Source organism: Rutidosis leptorrhynchoides, chromosome 6 (assembly GCF_046630445.1).
Source record: "Rutidosis leptorrhynchoides isolate AG116_Rl617_1_P2 chromosome 6, CSIRO_AGI_Rlap_v1, whole genome shotgun sequence".
NCBI classification, from domain to species: domain Eukaryota; kingdom Viridiplantae; phylum Streptophyta; class Magnoliopsida; order Asterales; family Asteraceae; genus Rutidosis; species Rutidosis leptorrhynchoides.
This window is the reverse complement of record NC_092338.1, coordinates 411,298,058-411,311,002: the sequence shown is the minus strand read 5'-3', so window position 1 is coordinate 411,311,002 and position 12,945 is coordinate 411,298,058. Positions and strand designations below refer to the sequence as shown.

Sequence of the window (12,945 nt, the reverse complement as noted above, 5' to 3'; positions counted from 1 at the left end):
AGTTTTTAAATATATATCTACAACGCATTCAAGAAAGTAACAATTATATATAAATGGAAATGCAACAGATATTGTGGTGTTGGAGTTCAAGCAGTATGCACATGGTTCATGATGGAGACATATGGCGATTAACAGAAAAGACCATCGTAAAGATGGAAACGAGAACGACGGGTTATATGGAGGAATCAGAAAACTATATAACAAGGATGATATATCTATATGGCAACCATTTTGGCCAACTGATATCTTGAAATAACTAAAGCATATTAAGGGAAAATTGAAAAAAAAAGAAAAAAAGAATTTGTATAGCAAGTAGATGTTTACGTTTTGTTTTTTGTAGGATTATATTCCCTAAAATATGAAATTAAGGCTCATATGAAAATGTAATGTGATGGGGATATATACGGGGCGACTTAGAAGGTGTGTAAGTGGAGCAATCGTACAAGACTCAAAATTTTCTCAGAGCCCAAATTTCTAAAAACTGATATATTATTTCTTTAATGAACGAAAAAATACATTAATTTTATAATAGTTTTACACAATTAAAAGAAAAGTTGAAAACCAACTCAAAAAATATGAAGAAAAATAAGATATGTGCAAATCCATCCATTCACGATGCACTAAGTTTTAATTAATGTACACACTTCCAATGGCCATTTAATAATTTTGTGCGGCGCCATAACCAAAAGAAAGCAAAATGGATTTTTTTTTTTTTTTTTTTTACGAAGGGTTTATTCAACCAATGGAGGCCTTGATGATAGACGCGTGCTTTTAGTTTTGAAGACACGTTTGAGAAAGAAAAAAAAATCTAGTAAAGAAATAGAGACAATGTGAGTAAAGAATGGGGATATTAGACTACCAAGAAAAAAATTGGAAGAGAACAAGATAGCGGCAGTACGGAGGTTGACGGGCGGCACTATAAAGGTGGTTCGTGGCAGCCGCTAGGTCTCGGGATCAGACCCGCTCTGATACCATGTTAAACACTAAAACCCCCCGTAATGATTATATTATCACAATGAGTTATTTATAGAGTACATAATCCTAAACCTAGATAAACCCTAAGCCCACGTTGATAATTATTATTATTATTATTATTATTATTATTATTATTAACAATAACGATAATGATATATTGAGAGTATTGACTGATTAGAAATAGTTTTAAAAACTTTGTTTTCAAAAACATTAAGAGTCGTTTTATTTAAAAAATAGCTTAGATATAATGAGATGATTACTATTTAAAAAATAAAACACTTTGATGCGGTTTATTTTAAAAAAATTTGTCTGTTGATTACTTTTAGTAATAATAAACTTTTATTTATATTTAAAGTTTAAGTTTTATGAGAACTCGTTTTATATTTCGAACGTAGCCTTATAATTTAATGTGACTACGCCCATATATACAACTTCATTCAAACCTCCATACCATTGTCTGATCAACTGTTATGGAACATTTTGACCGAGTTTTTTTTATTTTTATACGGATTAGTAACCAATAATGGGATAACTTCATACATTTTCTAAGTACAAATTTAATACTGTAACTGTTTGAGCGTTGAAGATCAATTTGTAAAGAAAAAAAAAAAAAAAAAAATACTATATCAATGGTTAAAAGAAAGGATGTTTAAAGTGATAAACACAATAATTATTTGTTCGTGGGGCGGGAAAAGGGTTCTTAATTAATTATTTCGAGGGTAAAAATAAAGCTCTCTTCTTCATCCCATCCCAAAACCTCTTGTACTTCAATTTCAAAACCCTAGTTTCAAATGCCGTACTAATCTTCCAAAATCCCCAATTTTTTCATGGCATTTTCTTCTCAATTGCTAACCCCTAACTCCAATTCCAAACATTACGAACAAAACGAAGAAGACGAGTCACAACAATCGGACCGCAATTTATCTAACCAATCGGAAATTGATCGCAGTCGTGAAGATAGGTACGTTCCGCTTGATATTGTGTACTCTACTACATCTCCTTGTAATGGTTACTCAAATGTGATGTCGAAAAAGGTTAAAGCTAGGAAATTGTCAGTGTTAGACGATCAGGATCAGGATCAGGATCGAAACGGCGCCGTTTTGGTTGATTCGACGTCGAAATTGAAACCGCCGGTTGTTTATATTTACTCTAGGAAGAGGAAATGTAGGGTTAATTTTATGTGTGGGTTTGATAAGTTTATTGCGAATTCGAAGGCGGGTTCGGCTGTAATTAAAGTTGAAGATGTTGAATTTGGGAATGAAGATGCTAGGGTTTTGATTAGGTGCAGTGGTAGTGGTAGTAATAAGAAGAGTAAGAATAATAACGAATTTGCAAATTTAGGGGTCGGTTCGATATCTAGTGATGTTCCAAGATTGAGAGGACCGTCTCGGAAAAGGAACAGGGGAAATAATGGTGATGATGATAATGGTGGTGTTAGTAGTATTAGCAGAAGAAAAAAGAGTAAGGATAATAAGAGTAATTGTGCGAATAATGGTGAGGAAAATGAAGTAATTGAAATTGATGATGCGAATAAATCCACCAGTATTGCGAGCCGGACTAAGAGATGGGTTCGGTATGTTTTAAATTTGAAGAAAATTTAATTTCTTTGTTATGTTAGTTGCAAAAATAGTAGGTTATGTTATAATAATTAGCTGCTGCAAGCCAGTTTATAGTTACACTGGAATATGCACATACTCACATATGTATCTACGATCACATGTGAATGTATATACTGCAGATAAAATTTTCAAATAGTTCTTTCTGAGCGTCTGATATTGCACAACAGGTTGAAATTTGACGCCGTGGATCCCAAGAAATTTGTGGATTTACAATGCAAGGCAAGTTTCGATTTTGTAACTTTTTTTTTTCTAAAGAATTTATTGTTGGATTTAATTAATTACTGTGGTCATACATTATTAAAGGTTTATTGGCCGTTGGATGCTGATTGGTACGTTGGTCGTATCGTGAAGTATGATTCACAGAACGATCGCCATCATGTAATGTTTCCTTTCTTCTATTTGGTATATGCACTATAATTAAAAAGGTCCGTACTTCATTATGTGGTTAAGATTCTTAACAGTTATTATGATAAGAATAGGTTGCATATGAAGACGGGGATGAAGAGCTGGTGAATTTGTCTAAAGAAAGAATTAAATTCCATTTGTCTCCTGAAGAAATAAAATGTCTAAAGTTGACTTGCGATCTTCATTGTTCAGAGACTGATGACCTTGATGTCAATGAGATGATTGTACTGGCTGCTAATTTGGATGATTGTCATGATATTGAACCCGGAGACATCATATGGGCCAAACTTACTGGTATGGATATCCAAGACTTTCGTACACTTTTAAAGTTAAATGTAATATAATACATTCAGGAGCTGGATTCAGCGTTTAGGGTAACTCTTGTGTCTGTCTGCTAAAATTAACTACCTTTTTAATGAGTTAATTTATTTTCTATAATCTGAACTTCAGTAACTTGGAATGAACGTAAATATAATACAATAACCTAGGCTACAGTAGCTTCTTTTGTTGCTAAATTTATCACCTCAGTTTCTTGTATTGGGTGTTAGTGCGTGACTCTCATTAATTTTATTAAGTTAATTCATTAATTAATGATGCTCTTTTTGGTCCTTTTTGTATTTAATCTATTTCTTTGTACTATTCTTTTGCTTGTCATCATTACACCATCCGAGGCTAAACTCTTGACTTGAAAGATAAATCCGAACGGAACACAACAGAGTTCATAAGTCGTTGGTCTATTAAATCATTTAAAGTTTAAAATTTTCTATTGCAAGATGCAAATGAGAGTTTACCCTTTCAGTTTACAAGAGAACAATAACGTAGACCAGGATATTTTTGGTCAGTTATCGGTGTTTGAGCTTTCATTTCTATAATGGTACATGTGATGTAACTATACATGATCATGGGTATTATTGGAGGTTTCCTAGGTTGTTTAGTTCCTCGTACATGACAGTAAGTTTCACTTCTTTTATTTGAACGGGCTTTTTGTTCTGATGATACAGGCCATTCTGTGTGGCCAGCAATTGTGTTGGACGAGTCGTTTGTTAATATCCGTCGAGGTCTAAGCAAAATTTCAGGAGAAAAATCAGTGCTTGTGCAATTCTTTGGCACCCACGATTTTGCTAGGTATTAAGGTTTTTTAGATTAAATTATTTATGAAATCTATTGTTTCATTTATGATGTATCATTACGATTTTGTGTTATCCAGGGTTAAAACAAAGATGTCGATCTCATTTCTCAAAGGCCTTTTATCTTCCTTCCATCTAAAATGCAAGAAACCGGATTTTATTCGAAGCTTGGAGGAAGCAAAAATGTAGTTTTGACCTACTATTATTGTTATCAGTTTGATTGATTTTTTTATTTCATTTTTTGTGCGTCACTTATTATTTGATCCATTATCAGGTATCTTAGCAGACAAAAGCTTCCAAAAAACATGATACAGTTGCGAAATGGTATTGGCACCGATTTAGGGGGTGATAGCGACGAGGATGAAGGTAACGGTGGCTCAAATAAGTGTTTGAGTACTGAAATAGTACAGAGTTTCAAGGGCTCTAAAAATGGCCCTTTTATAGTAGGGGATCTGGAAGTTTTAAAGTTAGGTAATAACCTCCATCTGTAATTAGCAAGAATGATTTTTTTTTTAATTCTTTTAAACTGTACTTATACGTTTGTGACTACTAAATCATGTGTAGGTAAGATGGTTAAGCATCTGGATTGTTTTGATGATGAGGAATTTATATGTCCTTTAGGTTATACTGCTACTAGGAAGTTTCCTTCACTATCAGGTTATTATTAATTCAATACCCTAAACTTTAAGTTTTTTCCATAATTAAACTATAGAAGCTTGAGGTATTTATTTTGCTTTCCACTAATGATACTTTATCCGTGGATTAACTGTCAATTTTTTTGGGTGGGATTTTAGATCCAAGTATATGTTCTGTATATAAGATGGAAGTGCTGCGAGATGCTGACACAAAAATGCGACCCTTGTTTAGGGTTACAACAGATAATGGAGATCAGGTACTGCTTAATTTATCTTGAAACCGTTTGATACTTGCACTCTGTTATCACCTATTAATGGATTTTGTTTGCTTATGTATCTTTATGCCTGTTACTCATGCGTGATTTAACTGCAGTTGTAAATCCTGTTTAATTTGTAGATTGTTCTTCTTATTTGCTGTATTTTATTGCAGTTTATGATGTCTTTTAGATTCACATTGGATTAATGTAAAGTTTTATCTTTTAGTTTGACGGGCCAGATCCTTCAGCTTGTTGGAATAAAATATATGAAAGAATAAGAAAGATACATTCAGACAGTTCTGATAGTTCACAAGCTGAAAGTGCAAGTAAGAGCTTCTTCAAATCAGGTGCTGTTATGTTTGGTTTTTCTGATCCTCATGTGTTGAGACTTATACAGGTAACTTACCTAGAGTTTTTTGCGTTACCATAAATGTTCTGGAAAAATAAAACAGCATATCATATTCTCAGTTGATTTTATAACCATTTGTTATTGCGATCTTTAATATTGATGTAATCTTTAATTTTTATTTGTAGGGGACATCGATCTCCAGGTTAACATCAGGGAGAACACCGAACTTGCTAGCCGGTTACAGACCTGTTCATGTTAAATGGAAGGACCTGGATAAGTGCAATGTTTGTCACATGGATGAGGTGAAAGTCTTGTATCCAATTTTATTCTAATTTACCAAATAATGCATTTTCCCTTACCTTATTTTGACAAATTTAAATTTAATCACATAATTTCTTCGATCTGACAGTTACCTTTCTGTCGTATGTCTGTATCAAGATTAAGTTTTTGCGATTCTATTGTATCTATGATGCTATACCTTCATGTGTCTGTATTTTGGTTTGCACTTTTCTAACACAGATGATTATCATTTCAGGAATATGTCAATAATTTGTTCCTGCAGTGTGATAAGTGCAGAATGATGGTAATCAATATCCTTTGTCAGATCAGAACCTAAAACTTAATGGGCTAGTCATAGATATTAAACTATTTAATTAAATACTTTGTTGCTTACTGGTAATCATCTGTAATATTGATGATGTGTTTTTGTCTTCATCTCACAGGTTCATGCAAGATGTTATGGGGAACTGGAACCTGTTGATGGAGTCCTTTGGTTATGCAACTTATGCCGTCCTGGTGCACCTGAGATTTCTCCACCCTGCTGCCTTTGTCCAGTTAAAGGTACTTTGTATACATCACATTCAATGTAGATGATTATATCTTCAGGCCTTCAAAATATAGTAATTGCTATGTATAACAAAAAGAAGCATCTAATTCAATCTAGCTGTTTTGGGCTATAATGAACCTAACTAATATCTAGTGTGTTGATTAACTTTTTTTTTGTAGGAGGTGCAATGAAGCCTACAACTGATGGACGCTGGGCTCATCTTGCATGTGCAATGTGGATACCAGGTGCACTTTCTGCTTTATAATGCCTCAGTGTTTTGAATATCGTAGACAGATTCTTTAATATATTTTATATTTCAGAAACTTGTTTATCTGATATCAAGAAAATGGAGCCAGTTGATGGGCTGAATAGAGTTAGTAAGGTACTTCCTTTTTCCAGAATATGCTATATATATATATATATATATATAGTGGTAGGATCAAGAGGGAAGTAACCAATCGGGGGGAAGCAAAAACTTTTTTTTTTTTTTTTCGTTTTTTGAAAAAACTTTGTTCACGAACATTATAGATGGGATGAAAATATGAACATTTAGTAGAGACACTTTGTGATAAATGTTTTTATTTTGGCGGGAAAACGCTCGAAGAAGTAATATATAACAATTATCGTGTTTTTCGAGCGTATGTTGAGGTTTTAGCTATTGGGGTTTAGATATTAGGGTTTAGATATTAGGGTTTAGAAATTTAGGGTTTAGATTTAGGGTTTAGATTTAGGATTTAGATTGAGTTTTTAACACGAACGGTTTAGGGTTTAGGGTTTAGGGTTTGGTGTTTTGTGTTTATGGAATAAACCCAAAACACCAAACCCTAAATCCTAAACCCTAAACTCTAAATAAACCCAAAACACCAAACCCTAAACCCTAAACTCTAAATCGGGCTAAATTTTACTTCACAAAACATGAAAAAAAAACGTTCATATTCTTCACGAACAATATTATCTTGAATGTTATTTTTGTCGATCGTTTTCCCGCCTAAATAATAACATTCATCACGAAGTGTCTCTTCTAAATGTTCATATTTTCGTGTGATCTTGATGACGGAAAAAAAAAATTCCAAAAAAAAAAAAACGAAAAAATAATAATAATTTTGCTTCCCCCCGCTTCCCCCGATTGGTTACTTCCCCATTGATCCTGCCCCTATATATATATATATATATATATATATATATATATATATATATATATATATATTTTGTAGCTTGCATTGTTTGTAAAATTTTTATCTTGTAATGAAACTTATAGGTATCATATATTTTCTTATCTATTCAGGACCGTTGGAAGCTTTTATGTAGTATCTGTGGTGTCCCATATGGAGCTTGTATCCAGGTAACTGCTTGTTATCATTGGTTGGGATGTGGGACAATTTTTATCTGTATGTAATTTATGCTTTAATGTGTTACTCTACTGGATTCCATAGCAATCTATGCCCTGCAATATCTATCTATCCCTTGTTAATATTAAAAGCTGAAAATGTTGGGTGTGGTCCGTGTGGATAAAGACGGTTCAACTTAAATAAGAAGTATCTTTTGCTTTTGTCTGATCAGTGTTATGCTACTATACTAACCCAACTATCTATTTTGAGTTGTTAATGCAGTGTTCAAACAGTGCATGTTATGTTGCATATCATCCTCTGTGTGCTCGTGCTGCTGGTTTTTGTGCCGAGGTAATTATTATTAATTTTGTTACTTCTTAAAGTTACTTAATCTCATTTGTAATGTAATCAGTGTGTTCTGTTTTTGTGTACTGAACGAAAATATATGTCAACATAGCTTGCAGCTGCTGAACGACAGCAACTTGTTCCCCTAGATGAAGATGAAGAGAATCAGTGCATTCGTTTATTATCCTTTTGTAAAAGGCATAGTCCTAATCCTACAATTGAACGCACTGTTCATGATGAACGGATGGGGCCCGCACCATGTCGAAGTTCAGATTACGCCCGTCCATTAAATTCTTCTGGATGTGCTCGCTGCGGTGTGTAATTTAATTCTCCGTTTCTCTATCATGAACATTCATTCTAATAGGGGATAATTATTTGATTTATAGTGTTTTATTTTTATGTAATGGTGTAACTATGATTTAATATCCTGCTTATTATAATGTGATATATGCATATATGCATATTAGCACCCTGATATTTGCTTTAACATATGAGCAGAGCCTTATAATCATTTTGGAAGAAGAGGAAGAAAAGAACCTGAAGCCCTTGCTGCTGCATCTTCGAAACGAGCATATGTGGAAAACATACCTTATTTAGTGGGTGGCAGCGAACAACTTAAAAACTTGGTGCTCGATGATCAGACAAGCATAGTATCCATGTCTGAGAAGTACATATACATGAGGACAACACTCAAAAAGAGACTAGCATTTGGTACACAACTCTCTATCAGATTCTTTTGCACTGTACTATGCTGTCTATACATACATACACAAGCACACGCGCGCGCGTGTGTGTGTGTGAATAAGTATCTTATTTTCCTCTCCATTTTGGTACAGGAAAATCAGCAATACATGGATTTGGCATTTTTGCAAAACAACCTCACAAAGCTGGAGATATGGTAAAGCCCTTACATTTGGGAAATACTCAGTTTTGTTTCAAAAAAATTCTCTTATTATTATTTTTTACATGGATTCTTAACACTTGTCAACACGAATATACCGACAGGTAATTGAATATACTGGTGAAATTGTTAGGCCTCCTGTAGCTGATAGAAGAGAACACCTGATATATAATTCATTGGTGGTAAGTACACTTATTATTTTCTTTTCTGTAAATGCACCAAACAAATAAATTCAGATGTTCTATAATAAATTCACCTTAGCTGATTTCAACATTAGTCAGTCCTTTTATATCATAATTGTTAACCTCTTTGTCAATTTTATTTCTAATGTGTAAATTCATCCCCTAATAACAAGGTTGTAAAAATCGGAAAAATCGGCCGGGTTCTCGCCGCGAAATTGTTTTGGAGTTGCTGCCGAGTTCCCGTTTTGGAATCGGCCAAAAAATTGGTCAACGACCGGTTTAATCGGTCAACGACCGATAAATTAAGTTACTCGGTCAAAAATCGGTCAAATCTCGGGTATCATAAAAATTGTCCCAAAAGTCAACGAAAGTTAACTGCCGAAAACTCCCCGAGTTCTCCGAGAACTCCAAGAAATGGTCCCGCCGAGAACTCCCCGAGTTCCGATTTCTTCAACCTTGCCTAATAATCAGGGATTTTGAAATTTATCCTATGATTATCTCCATGGTATATATAGGTATTTTTTATCCAACAAATATTCAGCAGAATACTCGTTCAAAAACGTTTATGGAATTACTAAAAATCGAATATTGTTTGGCATATATCTGTCTGCAGGGTGCAGGAACATACATGTTTCGAATCGATGATGACCGTGTGATTGATGCCACAAGAGCCGGAAGCATTGCACATTTAATTAATCACTCTTGTGAAGTACGTTACGCTCTTTGTCTTAATTTAGTTTATTTCATATTAGATGTTTCCTCTGTTCTTTTTTGTATATAAGTAGGTATCAAACTGTTATTCTATCCTAAATTCCAATTAATCATGTCTGTTTCAGCCAAATTGTTATTCAAGAGTTATAAGTGTTAATGGTGATGAACACATAATCATTTTTGCGAAAAGAGATATTGCGCAGTGGGAAGAACTCACATACGATTACCGGTATTCTTCTACCTAATTATCTGCTGTTCAATATATCCATCATCTGTTTTCTTTTAACCAACTTATGTCAATGTAATATATGTCGTGTGGCAGATTCTTTTCTATTGATGAACAACTTCCTTGTTATTGTGGTTTTTCAAGTTGCCGAGGTGTAGTTAACGATAGTGGAGCTGAGGTACAAGTGGCGAAGCTATATGCACCCCGTAGTGAAGTAAAAGACTGGCAAGGAGAATGAGTCGAGGTTAACAAAATGTTCGTTGGATGTTTTTTGTGCCAACTTTTTTGTTATTGTACTATGAGAAGAGAGCTTAGATGATGTTATAGGTTACGACGCTTTAATTTTATGAATGGTTTACATTATCGTTTTTGGTCATGATTGTTAATTGGTGATTTCGGCTTGGTTTGCATCATTCGCCTTATCGTCGAAAATGAGTCATGTAAGTCATCATATTGCTTATAATAGATGGCATGCATTGATATGAATGAACTGGGCATAACTTGGATGTATTGTCTTTGGTTACACAAAAAAAAAAATGATTTGTGTAATATAGAAGTAATGTAATGAAATTATGTTATGCTTCATATTTTTTTTTTTTTTTTAAAGTTCCAAATTATTTTTGATAATTTAAATTTAATAAATTAAAATATTTCATTTTGCTTTATTATCAACATTATCAACATTTTTTTTACAACTAAAATGATAAAAAGAATATATTCATATAGTACAGTAGTTTTTTAGTTATTGTAATCTATATAAGTTTATTTAAACTTTATAGAACATAGAGCTTCTCCTCTCGCTAAAAACCAATATTGCTTAGTACCAAAGTCACATAATCTTGGACCATTTGAAGTAATAATTTGAATAATGGTGTTAGTATCTCCGAATACAATATGTATTATAAATAATAAAATTTATATAAATTGTAATGAACAAGCAGTACAACTTTTATATGCTGTTAAGTTCAAAGTATGTATGTATAACGAAAAAAGCTTGTTTGGTGAGTTAGACGATGATGTTTAAAATGGTAGTCATGAACACATTATCCAAATGTCAACGATAAATTCACCATTTTTAATAAATCTACCAAGTTTAACTAAAAAAGGTTACTATTAAAAAACATAATACTTCATACCAATGTCAAACTTGGGCAAAATCTTGACCATTACAAGTTCCAAAAGACTACTACTACATTTAACTACTAATTCTACTACAATTAAATATTTACATACTACATTATCTAAACAACAAAACAAAACAAAAGTCAACTTGATCGAGACTTCAACCATAGTCAACTGTCCACATGCATGCATTAACAGCCAAAAAAGAGGGACTCGTGTAACCAACAGCCATGATCATATGGTTCAAGGAGTTCTTGGTTTGGGGTCAGCACCATGATGGTGAAGTGGGTCCGGACCCAATGGTGCTGCCCTTAGTTCCCAACTCTCATCATCCTCATTCTTACCCTTGCCATCAATCTTCAAAACTGCTTCCTTTGCTTCCAAGCCATTCACCATCATCAATAACTACACACACAAACATACATGTTATTCATGTATGAATGTATGCATGTAAATGTATGACATCTCTATAATGTAACAAACAATGTAAGTATTATATATACCTTTCTGTTACTATTTTCCTTCATGGAGGAGCAACAAGAGAGGGTATTTTCTTCAAGACTGAACACATCTGCATGCAAAGAAAAGTTATAAAAATAAAACACAAAAATAAGTCATTTTAAGTTTATAAAAATAGAGAAAAAGATATTAAAAATAGGACACGTACATATGTACATACCAGTGACTTGTAGGAGAAGAAGCAAGCACAATAGAACCATGAAGAAGAATGATTTTGATGCAAAAGCCATGAGTTTATGTTGTAAAAGTAAATTACCAAGTATGGATTTTTTTTTCCCCTTCTTTTTATTTTGCTTTGGTTAGCTTTAGGGAGCTAGAGAGTGTGATGTGTATATGAAGTGAAGGTTTCTTGATCATTGATATTTATAAGGAGTAAGAAAGTAAAAAATTAAAGAGAAATGACCTAGCCTTTCAACTCAGCTACAGTGAAATCATTACATCAGCAGCCATTTTGGATATTCTATTTTAAATTTATACATAGTAAATAATACTCCGTAAATAATAATATCCTCCCTTCCATCTTAAGTGTCCACTGTTAATCATTTAAAATCTTTCTTTGTAAACTTTGACCGTAAATATTTTATTTGTGCTATATAATATTTAAGGGAATTATATGAATGAAAACACATTTAAAACTTAATTCATTCATATAATTTCCATCAAATATTATATAACAAAAATAAATATATTTACGATCAAAGTTGATAAAGAAAGACTTTGAAAAGTCAACAGGGGACACTTAAGACCGAGGGAGTAATAAGTTTCAAAACAATATTCATCAATTTTCCCTATATTTTTATTAACGGCGGTTAAAAGTAATTGATGAAGGTTCGAACACGAAGTCGAAACCCACCAGATCATTTCATGAGATGTCGATGAACATTACAGTTCTATCACCCCTCGGGAGAATACCATCACGACGTATCTTTATGGATATCGCGTGTGATAAAATCCCAATCGGGTGAGGCTCGAACGCAAGACGTCCGCAACCTCCAAGGCCTATAAAATGAGCGGGTATATATAATCAAAGAATTTTATTTTGCTGCTCGTGAGGATCGAACCACTGAACCTCTTATGGGAAGTTAGGAAATCACTAATACACCGACAACTTGAGGTTAATTTTCACCACATTTGCTCCTTGTGATCTCTTATTTTCTTGTTGTGTTATCTTTTTCTCAAACCCCCCACCTCCTGCCTTCACTTACCACTATCAAGTTTTATAAATTTTTTATTTTTTACATTTCCTTCTGTCTATATATATGTACATATATATGATTCAAAATAAATAAGAAAACAATTGGAAGATCGTTGCAAGCATGGCAAAGGCTTCTATGGCGGATCTGCAATTTTCATTATTTAAGACATATTGTTAAAGACATCAAGAAATTGGGGCATTTTGACCAATTTTCAAAATATGA

At 33.2% G+C, this 12,945-nt stretch overlaps 2 protein-coding genes across 2 annotated transcripts; one reads left to right on the top strand and one right to left on the bottom strand.

Moving 5' to 3' along the window:
• Positions 1-1,736: 1,736 nt before the first annotated feature.
• LOC139851610 (histone H3-lysine(4) N-trimethyltransferase ATX1-like) lies at positions 1,737-10,437 on the top strand. The gene is made up of 24 exons (XM_071840698.1): positions 1,737-2,548; positions 2,762-2,813; positions 2,898-2,972; positions 3,074-3,293; positions 4,001-4,124; positions 4,207-4,311; positions 4,401-4,597; positions 4,691-4,783; positions 4,921-5,018; positions 5,245-5,415; positions 5,553-5,669; positions 5,903-5,950; positions 6,090-6,207; positions 6,373-6,438; positions 6,514-6,575; positions 7,479-7,535; positions 7,804-7,872; positions 7,979-8,180; positions 8,365-8,577; positions 8,703-8,764; positions 8,872-8,949; positions 9,563-9,658; positions 9,786-9,889; positions 9,983-10,437. The coding sequence occupies exons 1-24, from the start codon at positions 1,803-1,805 to the stop codon at positions 10,122-10,124; spliced, it is 3,315 nt and encodes a 1,104-aa protein (XP_071696799.1). The 5' UTR covers positions 1,737-1,802; the 3' UTR covers positions 10,125-10,437.
• Positions 10,438-11,251: 814 nt separating this feature from the next.
• LOC139852473 (uncharacterized) lies at positions 11,252-11,757 on the bottom strand. The gene is made up of 3 exons (XM_071841770.1): positions 11,688-11,757; positions 11,512-11,579; positions 11,252-11,413 (listed from the first exon to the last, which is right to left on the bottom strand). Exons 1-3 carry the CDS (start codon positions 11,755-11,757, stop codon positions 11,252-11,254), a joined length of 300 nt encoding a protein of 99 aa, XP_071697871.1.
• Between the last annotated feature and the right edge of the window lie 1,188 nt (positions 11,758-12,945).